This window comes from Carlito syrichta, unplaced genomic scaffold (genome assembly GCF_000164805.1).
Source record: "Carlito syrichta isolate Samal-C Ts95f unplaced genomic scaffold, Tarsius_syrichta-2.0.1 Scaffold301935, whole genome shotgun sequence".
NCBI lineage: Eukaryota > Metazoa > Chordata > Mammalia > Primates > Tarsiidae > Carlito > Carlito syrichta.
The window spans coordinates 88,796-103,821 of record NW_007246031.1 but is presented as its reverse complement, the minus strand read 5'-3'; the positions used below and the strand labels follow the sequence as shown (position 1 = coordinate 103,821).

The window sequence follows — 15,026 nt, the reverse complement described above, 5'->3', positions numbered from 1 at the left end:
CCAGCTCCCAACACTTCTAGGTAAGGACCATTTCTTTCTGTTTGTTTTTTTTTTTGAGTTGGAGTCTCACTCTGCTTCCCAAGCTGGAGTTCAGTGGCATACTCCTGGCCACCCCAGTGTCGACCTGCTAGGCTTCGGCGATCCTTCTGCCTCAGCCTTCCAAGTAGCCAGAACTATTGGCGCATCCTACCACACCTGTCTTAATTTTTTATTTTATTGAAGAGACAAGGTCTTGCCAAGTTGCCCAGGCTGGTCTTGAACTTGTGGGCTAGGGCAATCCACTTGCCTTGGCCTCCCAAAGTTCTGGGATTATAGGCTGAGCCACTGAGCCTGCCAGGACCATTTCTTATTACAAATAATGCAGTGCCTGAGACTCAATAAATGTTTAATGAATGAATGAATATATAACTTCATAGATCAGACCTTGAAGCCCTAACCCATTTCCACAGAGGAAAGATAAAACTTGTATTTATTGTTATGTTTACTTTTATTGAATTACTAAATACGTATTGGTATCTGTTATATACCAGGCAAAATGGATGTACCATGAGGAAAGAAAACTAAAACTTACATATTAATGTAAGATAAAACGTGTATTTATTGACTGAATTATTGAATACTTATTGAGTGCCTGCTATATACCAGGCAAAAGGGACGGAAGCAAATTGTTCAGAGTTACTTTTAACTCTTTCAGCAACACCCGAGTTCACCTCATAAAAAAATCTATTCCGCTGAGTTAGCATCTATTCCGCTGAGTTAGCATCCATTCCTTCCTTGGTTATTCTTCATGCATGGTTTTCTCAAGTGTCCTTTCAAATACTGCATAATGCTCTAGACCATTGAATATTCCAAACACCGTCTGAGAGATTAGAGGAATCATCATTGCTTTCACCTCTGTCTGACAAAGCAGAAACCAATGGAGCAAAACCCTTCCTTTTGGTGGCAGTGGAACAGTATTGTACCTAAAAGGAAAAAAGAGTCAATTACTTCTGAAAGTTTGAAAAGTTTCATCAAAATTTGTTGATTTCTCATAATCCAATAATTTCCATTCTAGGTCTATCATGTAGATAGCAAAAAAGCTGAAAGTTAGCTATCTGAAGTATCAAACTACTATATTTTGATTAAAACGTATCATTGACAGCTAAAGAACAAGGAGAGTTTATTAACCTAATTTTAAAAAAAGGAAGAAAGGAAGGAAAAACAGGGAGTAAGAAAAGGAATAAACATAAACTTACTTGACTGCCAGACGTCCATTTTTAAGAAAAGCCAAAGCACTGGGATATAAAACACCACATACTATGCCAATCAGTGAACTTCTGAGAACACAATTTTCCTTGCTTATATTGTCTGGAAAACAAAAATAAATTTGATCTCTTTTTAAAACTCAGGATAAGAGCTATTAAGTGTTGTACTTCATAGAGTAGTTATCTGCCTAGTCTCAGCCACAATTAAACAGTAGAAAGAATACTAAAATTCAGTCTATGCACATAACAGGCTAAATGCATCACATTTAAAAAATGCTTTTATTATACTTTATCATATGGCAAATTACGTCTTACATATGTGGTTGCGGAGGAAGCAATTTCATAATGAAAGAATACTAAATTAGCAGACCAGATCCCTGGAGTCTAAGCTAATATATTTTTATTCTACTATGTGTCAGATGCTAGGAATACAGTGGTGTCTAAAAGAGTCCCGATCTCTGATCTTTTGGTCAGGCTACGAGGGAAGAAAGACATTAGAAAAATAGTAAATAGTTATAAGTGTGTACCATGCTTTGTAGGTAAACTGTATAGAGAATGTATCTAGAATTCTAATCTACTATGAGGGAAACAAAGGTTTCTCTGGGACTTGAAGAATGATAGAGGCTTCATCAATTACAGTTGTGAAACTTAAGGTAAGGTGAGGAGGCAGGAAATAACTTTAGAAGCTTGTAATATGAAAGATTCTGTGGTGGGTATTTAACATACAGGATCTTTTAATTCTTACAACAATCCTATGAAGTAAGTACTATTAGTCCTAATTAACAGACAAGACAATTGAGGCTCAGAAATTAAAGGACTTAATGTCTGCACTTGTATTCCCTAAATATATATACAAATAAATGATCTGTAAACTCAGAAAACTTAAGTGGCAGGAGGTAGGATCTGATATCATGGGTGATGTATGCTAAAGCTTCTTCTTTTCTCAGTATATTATGTTGCTTTAGTGTACTTGAACATACCTCAGTTTGCTTATCTGCAAAAAAGAAACAATAGTACTTATTATACCTGATTAAGGTTGTCATGGGGATTGCATAGGACAATATATGTGAAAGTACTTTGTAAGTGGTAGGGCAATATACAAATGTGAGAAATTGTTAGTAGTAATGTTAATGAGCAACTTCACTTAGACATAACATTATACATTACTGAATTTAAATTTACCTGAATACAAAGCATCAGTTAAAAGGAGCTTATAAGCAACTATAGTAGACAAAAATGGAAGTGTAGTTAGTGATGTATATGTCTTCAAAGTATCATGTTTAACCTTGAAGCAGTGTCTGAAAATGAAGTTTGCCAAGATTCCAGAGCAACTAGCTGTTGTTCCAAGCAACACTGTTCCATATATATTTAATGACCTAATTAAAAAAACAAAGAGAAACATTAAGTTCAACATAAAATTCTCCTAATGGTATAATGAACACTGGTGGCGTTGGTGGATATACTTAAAGCCCAGACCAAAAACCATTTGTACTCCCTAAAGCTATGAAATAAAGGAAAAAAAATACCCCAAAACATAATATCCTAATGCATATATCCTTTTCTGGGTAGTTATTTGTTATATATTTGCTCAACGTTAAATATTTCTTGAGTACTTACTATATGAAAAATATTTTCTAGCTGTGCTTGGTGGCTCAGCCTGTAATCCCGCGCCTTTGGGAGGCTGAGGTGAGTGGATTGCCTGAGCCCGTGGGTTCGAGACCCGCTTGGACAGCGAGACCTCATCTCTACAATAACTCAAAAAGTCAGCCGGGCGTGGTAGTGCATGCCTGTAATTCTGGCTACTCGGAAGGCTGAGGTAGAAGGATCGCCGGAGCCCAGCAGGTCGAGGCTGCAGTGGCTGGGAGCGGCCACTGCACTCCAGTCTGGGCAACAGAGTGAGACTCCAACTCAGAAAAAAAGAAAAAAAAAGAAAAATATTTTCTAAGAGCTGAGGATGGGGCAGTAAACAAGACAATAATCATCATCATCATCATCATCATCCCAGGTCTCATGGAACTTTTATTTTAATGAGAGGATATGATTCTCTTTCTGAAAATATTTAGGATGGTTCTAAAGTAGAGCCCTCTTAAAGCGTTTTGGCCACAAATAAATATAACTATATACCAATGTAGCCAAATTTTATGAGCTACGGGATTATAGGCATGTGCTACCATCTAAAAATAAGGTATTTACATTTGGTTAGGCCTTACAGAAAATAACTATTTCTTCATTATTCCAGATACATTTAAAATAATTTGTATAGGATTTACAAAACTTTATCCAAAAAAAGATCTAATAGATCTATTTTTCTTATTCTGACTCATGCCTAAATCCAGAAACTTCTAATGTTTATGATCAACTGTTCTTTGATTTTATTTTTGAAGTCTATTCATTTGAAAGTAAATACGGTAATGTAAGACTATAGTGCACCATGGAATCTGTATTTCCTTTTACTCTGCTAAGTACTGTAGCTGAGATGAAAAATCCTAAACTGCCTAATTACAATTGCTTGTCAACTGAATATAAGTACTCCCCCAAAATGGTTTTCCCTTAATTACTTTTTTTTTTGAGTTAGAGTCTCACTCTATCACCCAGGCAGGAGTGCAGGGGCATGCTCATGGCCACCCCAGTGTCAACCTGCTGGGCTCAGGCGATCCTTCCACCTCAGCCTTCGAAGTAGCCACAACTGCAGGTTTGCACTACCACACCTGGCTAATTTTTTGATTTTTCATTGTAGAGTTGAAGTCTTGCCAAGTTGCCTAGGCTATTCTCGAACCAGTGGGCTCAGGCAATCCCCTCACCTCAGCCTCCCAAAGTGCTGGGATTACAGGTCTGAGTCACTGCGCCCAGCCTCTCCTAATTCCTTTTAATTAAAACATATTTAATATACAAATGTTTCAGCAATAACTTTGACACTTTTTTTTAAGAATCAAAGGAAATTATACACAATCTCAAATATTCCAGCAAACCACTATTTTATATTCCCCTCCGGTTCTATTTATAAAATAAACTTTGTTCATAACCAACTTAATAAAGTTAACAGGATCTTAGATGCTCCCCAGAAACAATGACAATACAAAAGATCTGCAAATAAAGTCACGTCAGCCTGGGTGTATCTCTTACATTTCTTTTCTAAAACATTCAAATTTTTTTTCTATGATTTCAATGACCATTGGTCTTCTGAGTTTTGCATCTTCTAGAGAAGGACTAGGCTGATCAAGCATATATGCTTCCATCTTGATGTCCTGGAAAGCACAAAATTTCAAAGCTATAATTAGTGGTATTAATATTAAATAAAATCTTATGAATTCTAGAGATTCAGATTAAAAAAACACTTAAAGTCTAGTAATGTACTAGGTACTATGTTATCTGCATACTTTATGTTAATAAGTCTATCAACATTTCCTGAACTCTTATCTGTTGGAAGATGGTTTTTTGATTCACACAATAACTTGAGAAATCAGTAAAATTAACAATCATCTTTACTTTTACAGATAAGAAAACTAAGATTCCAAAAGATAGACTTGTCTTAAGACAAAGTGTAGGATAATTTACTGAGATACTGAGTTTTTGTTCTTCACTCTCCTTATTCCAAGAAGGTAGCCAAGCCCTTTGTAATTCCTGCTCTAGTTCTTCAGGTGGGAAGGTGGAAATAGTGGTTCTTGTTGACAACTGTCTCTAGCCTCTGTCTCTCATGAAAGCCTGAGCTCATTTTGGAGATTGTGTTAAGTTTTCTGGAGAGGTAGGGGGGATCATCTTGGAGAATAGTGAGAGAGAAAATCAGAAAGAGGGACACTGCTCCAGGTTGAAAATAGGCAGTAGATCACAGCTATCTTGGATTATGTAAATTATACAGGCTATCTTGGATTATGTAAATTATACATCCAGTTCCCTATTAGCACCTGTGGTGAAGGGCCTTTGCCTGCAATGGCCTTGTGGTATATCAGAAAGCCTGGACCCAGGGCACTGGGTTCCAAGATGGAAAAGTTCTTGTGTCCCAGGGTGATGAATAGACAGCTGCCAATGTCAAGGGATCATGAGGGCTTGGCCAGTAGCACCTTAACAGAGGCAACTACTAAGGTTAAAAAACAAAACAAAACAACCCCCCACCCCACAGCCTCAGACAGCATCCTTTCTGAATGTTTTTACAAATTACAATTTTTCAGGGCCTAGACTTAATCTTTTGCCTCTTCCTGACATCCAGATGGAAAATGGAAAGGAGATAGTAATAGCTAATGGAGATTCTATACCTAACCCATCTAATGTATTAAGAAGGCAGATGTTAATAACATGATGATTAACCAGAAACCTTAGATAATTTTTGTTTTGCTCTCATTCAATTCATTGAAGTTCCCCAATTCTCACCAAAAAAAAAAAACCTTTTAGAAAATATCTCCTACCTAGTCTACACCCTAACTCTATAGGGAAAACAGGCAATATTTGAGTGCTGAGTGTTTGCAAGGCAAACACTGTCAAAGACTCGACTGCTTTCATTACACTTCCCTTATTTAATAGCAGAAAAATAGATTAGTAACTTTCAGCAAGACTTTTAACCAGCACTAAAATATAAAGCTTCTCATCTCTATATCAAATCAAAAACTAGTCGGGCGTGGTAGCTACTTGGAAGGCTGAGGCGGAAGGAAGGATCGCCGGAGCCCAGCAGGTCGAGGCTGCGGTGGCCGGGAGCAGCCACTGCACTCCAGTCTGGGCGACAGAGTGAGACTCCAACTCAAAAAAAAAAAAAAAAAATATATATATATATATATATATAAAGCTTCTTGCTATAACCATTTTTATTTAAAATTAACTTGGGCAAGGCCACTTACTGGTTACCATGCTCATATCAGTAAAAGTGCATTTATGTAGGTTTAGTTTGGAAAATATTTTACGGTTTTGTAGTGCTTTAAGTGTATTTCACCTGGTTTTCAAAATTTTATTCAGCATTTGCTCATCATTTAGGGAGCACCAGATATATGCCAGGTCCCAGCGCAATCAAGATATAGTCCATGCCCTCAGGAATCCATAACCTAGTGTGAGGTCAGAACCAAAAAGCAGGCAATTTAAAACCAATCAAATAAGAAAAGATTAACTTAATCTAGCCAGAGAAAGTGTGGGAAGCCTTCCGGGAGGGAATGACATTTAAACCAATATTCAAAAGAGATGAATTCTTTGGGGTTGGGGGTGGGGAGGGGGTAAGCAGAAAAAGAGCCCAAGTTGAAGAAAAGTCCTGTACAAAGGAGCCAGGAGACAAGAGAGAACAAGCTGAAGATGAGGACTAGACTTTAGGTCTTCTGCTTTCTCTCGGCCTCCTTCCATAGCAGCTGGGGACTTAATCGACTGCGCCTGTTGTGGACTTGGGCGCTGTCCTCTTTGGGGTTCAAATTCCCTTTACGTGCATCATCTTAGAAGAGTCTGCCAACACTGTGAGGCTTCTGAAATCACGGCCCATACCACCTCGGGTTCCTGCCTACCTTGGGCGCATCCCCAGTTCCCACCGGCACCACACCCGCACCGCTCAAGTCAGCCGCAACCCCACGCCCGAGCAGCGCCATTTTGGAGGCTCCCGTGACTCGCAGGTGGGCGGGGACCCAGAAAGCCCTGGGTGGGAAGCGGTGCTGACTTACGGCGCCCGCCTCCCGCTGGCAGCCCGGGCCCGCCTCCACTCAGTCAAAAGCCGCGCCCGCCATCCTGGCTGTGATTGGGCGCAGCGCCCAGAAATGACGGCCACTCATTGGCTTAGAGGCGGTCCTGTCGCCCCGTGGGCCCGCCCCGGGGCCCGCCCAGGATTTCCTCCCCCTCCCATTTATCTGCCTGGCTCCCTCTCCTCCCGTCCCGAGGGGAAGATGGGGCGTCTTCAGCGTAGGAGTGTTGCGCGCCTGCCTCTCTTCGGGGCAGCGAGGGACTGGCTGCTGGCCCCTGTCACCCCTTAAGGAACTCCCCCTGTGACCTGGCCCGTGTGTCGAGGCTCTGCTTCTCGGGCCCCTCCTCCTCAGGTCTCCCCACTGGCCGCTAGCGCCGTCAGCGCAGCCCCGGCTAGCCTCCTCCCCTCGCGGCGGTCTGACTCCTCTCCCCAGTCTTAGTCCTCTGAGATTCCATCCTGTCGCCCCGCTGGGAAAGGGGCCGGAGAGACATTTGTCCCCTGCCCCCCGAGAAGACCCACTTGTCAGTCCGTGTTTCGGGGCGCGGGGCACTGCGAGGAGGCCTGGCGCTCTTTTGTGCAGTTAAATGCCCGGCAGGATCTCCCAGAACGGCAGCCCCCGACCCTCCAGTCTCCATGTCTTAGAGGAGCCAAATTCGAGAGTTATATAATTTCTAGTGCTGCTGTTTCTCCTGCCTGAGGAAACACTTCATCGCGTGGAGGGTGCAGGACATTTCGGTGCTCTTCTATAAAAGAACGGGGTGTGGGCAGGGGTGGCCAGCGGTGGCAGAGAAATGTCTTTTCTGCAGAAGGAAGGTGGGTAGTTTGAAGAAAGATTGAGAGAAAGGGTGGATGTGAAAGCCAAGCAGCTGCCCTCTCCCATTTAGGACATCGCGGACCGTTTGCATAGCTTATGCTTACATGTCTAATACTACTACCGCGTCTCTGAAAGCACCTTTGGGAGAAGGCTTGACTTCTCTCCAACAATCTCAGTGTTTTTCCTCGCCGGATAGGGAGCTGCTTGGACGCGAAGAGATGCATGATGTGAATGACTCCAGTGTGAAGAAATCTGCTTCGCCAACTCATCCTGCATCAAGTGCCCATTGAGTAGCACTGTCACTTTAATGTCTCCATGCCAAGGGATTGCTTTCCTTTTTTCAATCCTCTCGGTTAATACATGGGAGGATCAGAATCAGAGGGGCATTAACCATCAAGCCTGGGGGCTTGGAGAGCACAGAAGAAAAAAATGAAAGTGACAGCAAGCGGATCCTGAGTTATTGAGGGGGTGAAATCCGGAACTTCTAATCCAGTAAATAGAAGGGGGTCTTCCAGTCTGTGTTCTACCCCAGAAAACTGTTCAAACTCACCCACCTTTTTAGAGTTCAGAGTCAGAGAGGTTTTGATAAGTATTTTTTTTTTTTTTTGGAGGGGAAGTGGGGATTACATTTTTCTAAATATTTGAGGATCTTTATCATCAACCAGTTCATCCTTGAATTTGATCATGTATAAAGTAATGAGACAGCTGTCTAAATTTGGTTTGTGCCTTCATTGAGTTAGTCATCGAACTTCCAAAAATGTTGCTGCCTGAAGAGGAGTTTTAATAACGTTTTCTGTGCTTACAATAGTTTTCTCAGCTTTTTAAAAACAGTATAAATATTTTATAAAAATTGAAAAACTTAAACAACTTGAAAGTTATTATTTTTTTCTAAGCTCTGTGGGCCGTGTTAAAAGTTTGTTGTGGAAAAAAACACATTTTTTTTTTTTTTTTTAAATCTGAAATAGAAGACTCTGCCTGGATTTCAAAAACTGAACAGTGAAGTGGTTTGCAACAGTTACCTGGTTCTTGGACTCAATCCAGCTGGATCAAGCTGAGATCTGAAAAGAGATCTTGAATCCTGTGGCAGTGGAAAGATTCAAGAATGCCAGTCAAGAAGAAAGGTGGGCTGTGAGGTTCTTATATAATACATGTTTCTCCCATTTTAAATTCTAGTATTTGTAATTTAAATTGCATTTCATTTGAGAGTAAAATTTTATCTTAGTTTGGGGAAAATATTTATTGTAATATCTTGTCAGTGGTGCATCATTCAGTATTTTTTTTTTCTAAAGTAAAATGAAGTAGGCCTATAGTATTTATTTATAGACATTTGTGGTTTCATAAATCACGTTCTTTATATCCCTCCATTCGTAATAGGATTAAATTCAGTACTATAGATTTGGAATATTCTTTAACTTCTTAGCTTGTTCAAGGTTACTTTCAAACCATCTTTAACAAAAGAAACTTGTCCAGTGGAACGCTTCTCCATGGATTTAATATTATCAAGCTAATTTCATAGTTGTAAAAGATACAAAGTAATTTGCACTGAATAAAATTATAGCTTTATAATTATTCTTTTGGGTAAAAAATAGCTTTCATATTTGAACTTATTCATCACTTTTGTGGTAAAGTAAAACTTTGGTAGCTGTTGTGCTTTTTCAGATACATGCATTACCAATAACATGATTGGCAAGGTCTCCAAATGAGGCAAACACCTGCTTTTTTCCCCTCAACAATTTTACTACTTGGAACTGATCAAGATTCAATGGACTCCTGAAATGTAGTTTATTATAGTCAGACTTTGGGGATTCAATGTAGCCTAGATCACCCCAGGTTAACTTTGTTCCACAGGATCTTAGTGAAACCAGTTTGTTGGGGTTTGATTTGTTATTTTGACATGATATGGAAGATGAGATCAACTATAAAGAGTTTCTCAAGAGTTTGAGTCAAAATTTATATGAACACCTTGATATATGAACACCCTGAATTCTACTATACTGGCCTAACAGAGATCCAAATGTCCAATCATAGGAGTTGCTACAATCTGAAACTAAAGCTGTGGGTGAAGGTTAATGTCAACCTAGTTTTGCATGATGTTTAACCCTTCTACCTGTGGACTTGAAAGATGTGTTAAGGAAAATTATATTCACTGAGATGCTTTGTCCAAGCTGATATCTATAGAGATGGACAATGAAATATAAAGCTTTTGAAACACCTAGAACTGTAATTTTTGCACACCAATTTAAGGTTCGGATTGATTCCTTCCCCTGCTGTTCCTCATACTACTACTGAGAGTAGGGAACTCTCTATGAGATTGTGGACTAATTTATTTTATTTTGGACTAATTGAATTAAACACACTGTGTTTGAGAGAGAGAGAGGAAAAGAGGGAGATGGAGAGAGATGGAAGAAGAGAGAAAGGAGAAAGGGAGGTGGAGAGAGAGAGAAAGGGAAGGAGGAGGGGGAGGAAGCACAACTGATGTGCTGGGTATAACTCAACTAAGCAGGGTGAACTTAAGGTTTTTAAATACAATAGAAGGATTTCTTGAAAGTTCTTACCTCTAAAGAATTATTACAGAAATTGATGAAATATTATTAAAAATTGCAATTACTTTATAAGAAAGAGATGTCCTCTCTTCTTCCTCTCATCTTCTTCTCCTCCCTCCTTCCTTCTTTAAAAATTGATTGACATGATGGATCAAATTTTTAAAGGAATCAACAAGTTATGATTAGCAAAACAAGGATATATTTGTATGATAGTAGAGTATACGCATTATGTAATTTTCCTTACGAACTGAGCTAGTTAGAAAAACAGGATATCTTGCTTTTAATCTCTTAAAACTGTTAGTATTAAGACGTGTATTTTGGAATGTTATAGATAACTAGCTAAACAAGCTATTATATGTGCATTCTATTTCTAATTGGCTAAGCTTATTATCTCTACTGTTTATATAATGTAAGAAAAATATTTTAAAGCTTAACCTAGATTTATTCTGCAGGCATCATTGTTCTTCATTATCTGAATCTTTTTCTCTTTTCATTTTTACATGTGGTAGGTATGATGAAAGACCTAGACTTAATGTGATTTTAAACAATAACTATCCTCATTGAGCCAAGGGCTTATTCATTGTTGAGTATATTCTTATTAAAATATAAAATTTTCATGAGACAGATTTTCATTTGGTGTTTATATTGTCAAAATAGAGAGGAGATACTTTCATTGATAACATGCAACTGTGGTGGAAGTAGGAATGGGTGTGACATCTCACTAAGCCCATTTCTAGGTGCTATTCTTCACTACTTTTGGATGAGCGAAACTTCCACACCCCCAATTTCCATATTCAGTGCTCGTTTGCTTTATGACACTACTTCCTACCTCTCCCACCCCAGTATTTTCACGTTTATAGATCTGTTTTATCGAGAGAAGACTCTTCAATTTCTCCATTAAATTTTTTTTCCCTCAACAGTTGTTTTTCATTCAGGATTCTCTTATTTATAGTAGTAACTTGATTTGCTCCCACTTGAGGCTTTAGGACAATCTTTGACATGTTTTAATTTGTGAAAATTTAGGGCCAATTCAAAATAAATTGTATTAGCACTCTCTGATGTGGTGCAAGATCATACTGTGTTGCAAGGATCTATATCAACAAGTCATCTTGAATTGATCTGATGTGATTTCATGTTGGGTTAATGTAAGAAACAGAAGTAAATGGTAGTTGTATCCTTCCCATGCTCTCAGCAGAAAAAGTTGCTGTTTTAAGGATAAAATGTACTTCAATAGAATTTTATAGTACAATACAGTTTCTTTTTTGAACAGTTTTTGTTTCTCCTTGTCATTAAATACGTAAAAGAAATCAATACCTTTAATACTTTAAGATACGTGTTCATTTCATTTCTGTGTTTTTGTAATTTTTCCCGTTACCTCCTGAGATTCTTTTAAAACTGGTATAGAAGTCTACTTGATGTTATTCATTTATATGACACTTTATTAATTTGAAATGTCTTTTTTTGCAACTGTTCTCAATAATATAGTGAAGTATATATAAACAGATTTTTTTGTACATGTCCTGAAAATTAAAATACTATCTTTTTAATATTCATATGTTTTGACATTATATCTTTTAAAAGGAAGCTGAAGAATGTTGTATAACTAGAATTCTAAGGCATGGTAGTGCCACATATCTGATAGCACCTTTGAAATTGAGAATATTGTCTCTTGGACTCACAGTTTTTTATGTCTTTGCTTTTGACTGACTGTATGCTTCATTAAGGCATCATTTCTGTTTTTCTTTTTCTCTCTGGGGAAAGGACCTTAGAACTTTTCTGCTTATTCATTCCTCATTTAGAATTTTTATTTTTATTTTTTGAGTTAGAGTCTTACTCTGTCGCCCAGGCTGGAGTACAGCGACGCTGGGGGGATGGCCACCCCAGCGTCGACCTGCTGGAACCTGCTGGGCTCCGGTGATCCTTCTGCCTCAGCCTTCCAAGTAGTGGAAACTGCAGGCGCATGCTGCCACATCTGGTTAATTTTTGATTTGTTGTAGAGTCAAGGTTTCACCAAGTTGCCCAGGCTTGTCTCGAACCTGTGGACTGAGTTAATCCACTTGCCTCGGACTCCCAAAGTGCTGGGATTACAGGCTGAGCCTGGATAGAATTTTTAAAAATTTCATTATTTGTTTCTCTCTTTTTTTGGGGGGGGGGGAAGAAATTTATACAATGATCATTGAGAACTAACTTCAAAAAAAGTTCAGATTGCATTTTATGACATGCAAACAATTAAAATATTTTATTATAACATATTCTTAGCAAGGAAATATGACAACTTACTCTGTAGCACTTCCAATATTGAAAATATAGATGTAGTTTTTATTCTTAAATAACCACTTTATTTTTAATTTAAAAAAATATATTATTATGTTAAAGATGTGGGGTACAATTCAGGGTTAGGTACATAAGTGGTCATCGTACAGGTGAAGTTTGGGTACTCTTATGTGCCCTGCCTCTCTTCCCTGGCAGTGTACCACTATTGCCAATCCCTTTCTTATAGTATTATGATAAATGTTCAGGATCTGCTTATGTGTGAGTACATAGAGTGCTCAGATCTTTGTTTCTGTGATAAATCACTGAGCATTATAGACTCTAAATCCATCCAAGTTGCTGCAAAGTCCATAACTTTGTTTTTCTTTATGGTTGCACAATTTTCCATTGTGTATATGTACCACATTTTCTTTATCCATTCCAGTTTTGATTGGCAGCATGGCTGGTACTATGTTTTTGCTATTGTGAATAATGTTGCAATAAACATAGAGTGATTTGAGTTTCTCTGGGTATATTCCTAGAAGCGGGATTGCTGGTTTGTATGGAAGGTTGATTTTTAGATTTTTTAGAAATCACCACACTGTTTTCCACAGAGGTTATACTAGTTTACACTCCTACCAATAGTGTACAAGCGTTCTCTATTCCCCACATCCTCTCCAGCATCTGCTGTTTTTTGAGTTATCGATGATGGCCATCCTGACTGGAGTTAAGTGGTATCTCAATGTGGTTTTAATTTGCATTTCTTTGGTAATTAGTGAGGCTAAGCATTTTTTCATGCATCTGTTGGCTGTCCATATATCTTCTTCTGAGAAGTGTCTATTCATATCTTTTGCCCACTTTTTAATAGCGTTGTTTTTTTTTTCCTTTCAGCATCTTTCAGTTCCTTGTAGATCTTGGGTGTTAGGTCTTTGTCAGATTTACAATTGGCAAATATTTTTTCCATTCTGTGGACTGTCTCCTGCTCTCTTGATGGTTTCTTTTGCTTTGCAACAGCTTTTCAGTCTGATGAGGTCCCACTTATCTAGCTTATCTTTTATGGCATTTGCTTTTAGAGAGTTGATCAGAAATTGGTTGCCTATCCCAATTTCTGTAAGGGTGTTTACTATGTTTTCTTCTAGGATTTTTATAGTCTGAGGTTTTACATTTAGGTCTTTGACCCATTTAGAGTTGACTTTTGTGTATGGTGATAGGTAGGATCCTGTTTCCATCTTCCACATGTGGTCAGCCAGTTTTCCCAGCACTATTTACTGAATAGGTTCTCCTTTCCCCAGTGGTTGTTGGTGGGGAGGTTTTGTCAAAGATGAGTTGATTGAGAAATTGAGGTTTTGCTTCCAGAATCTCTGTCCTGTTCCATTGGTCTAAATGCCTGTTCTTGTAGCAATACCATGCTGTTTTTATTATTGTAGCCTTATAGTATAGCTTAAAGTCTGGAAGTGTGATACCTCCTGCTTTGTTTCTTTTGCTAAGAATTGCTATGGCTATTGATGGTCCTTTATGTTTCCATATGAATTTCTGTATTGTCATTTTCAGGTCTGAGAGGAATGATGTTGGTAAGTTAATGGATATTGCACTGAATCTGTAGATTGCCTTTGGCAGGATGGATATATTCGTTCTTCCAATCCATGAGCATGGGATATTTTTCCATTCGTTTGTATCTTTGACTTCTTTGAGCAGTGTTTTGTAGTTTTCATTGTAAAGGTCTTTTATTTCTCGGGTTAGTAAGATGCCAAGGTATTCCATTTTTTTGTGTGTGACTATTGTGAATGAGATTGTGCTTTTTATGTGGTTCTCTGTCTGTTTGTTGTTGGTGTATAAGAATGTGACTGTCTTTGCATATTCATTTTGTATCTGAGACTTTGCCAAAGTCCTTTATCAGTACATGGAGGTTTTTGACTGAGTCTTTCGGATTTTCAAGGTATAGGATCATATTATTGGCAAAGAGGGATAACTTGACTTCCTCTTTTCCTATTTGTATATCCCTGATTTCCTTCTCTTATCTGATAGCTCTAGCTAGCACTTCCAACACAGTGTTTAATAGGAGAGATAAGAGTGGGTAGCCTTGCCTTGTTCCAGTTTTCAAGGGAAATGCTTCCAATTTCTGTCCATTTAGCAATATGTTGACTGTGGGTTTATCATCATTTGCTTCTTAAACCTTGTGTCTTAACTTTTTAAAAAATACAGCATTAGTTTGCCACATCAGTGCTATATCCAGATGCTTTTTCTATTTTACAAAACTTCATATTTTTTTCCATAGTCAAGAAATTCAAAAGACTTAAGCATTGAATCTTTCTAGAGAGGTATGGGAAAAAACAGCTTTCAGAATTTTTCAATTTCTGAACATCAAGGTAAAATAAATAATATACTAATGTTTTGTTTTGTTTTGTTTAGCAGGTTTTTGGAGCTTGCAGATTGATCTTTATTTTATTTTATTTTTTATTTTTAAGTTGGAGTCTCACTCTGTCACCTAGACTGGAGTGCAGTGGCTGCTCCCAGCCACTGCAGCCTCAACCTGG

The 15,026-nt window shown here is 38.3% G+C and overlaps 2 protein-coding genes across 3 annotated transcripts in view; one reads left to right on the top strand and one right to left on the bottom strand.

Annotated features, from left to right (window-relative positions):
* Positions 1–468: 468 nt before the first annotated feature.
* TMEM126B (transmembrane protein 126B) lies at positions 469–6,799 on the bottom strand. Of its 2 annotated transcripts, none has more exons than XM_008055720.1 (5): positions 6,716–6,799; positions 4,368–4,489; positions 2,427–2,620; positions 1,236–1,347; positions 469–962 (listed from the first exon to the last, which is right to left on the bottom strand). In XM_008055720.1, the coding sequence occupies exons 1-5, from the start codon at positions 6,794–6,796 to the stop codon at positions 779–781; spliced, it is 693 nt and encodes a 230-aa protein (XP_008053911.1). In that variant the 5' UTR covers positions 6,797–6,799; the 3' UTR covers positions 469–778. The 2 variants fall into 2 exon arrangements, with proteins under 2 accessions (XP_008053911.1, XP_008053912.1); XM_008055721.2 differs by lacking the exon at positions 6,716–6,799 and adding an exon at positions 6,163–6,269.
* Positions 6,800–7,803: 1,004 nt separating this feature from the next.
* The window catches only part of LOC110595436, a gene marked incomplete at its 3' end in the record, with an annotated part of 65,256 nt that continues 58,033 nt past the window's right edge, over positions 7,804–15,026 (top strand). Inside the window, exon 1 of the mRNA XM_021711215.1 lies at positions 7,804–7,978. Coding sequence (XP_021566890.1) covers positions 7,804–7,978 — 175 coding nt within the window. The remainder of the gene's footprint in view (positions 7,979–15,026) is intronic.

Coding starts and splice junctions, on each gene's coding strand:
- TMEM126B (XM_008055720.1), bottom strand. CDS start 6,796: ATGGCGCTGCTCGGGCGTGGGGTTGCGGCTGACTTGAGCGGTGCGGGT. Junction 4,490..6,715: donor GAACTGGGGATGCGCCCAAG/GTAGGCAGGAAC, acceptor TGTGCTTTCCAG/GACATCAAGATGGAAGCATA. Junction 1,348..2,426: donor AACTGATGCTTTGTATTCAG/GTAAATTTAAAT, acceptor TTTGTTTTCCAG/ACAATATAAGCAAGGAAAAT.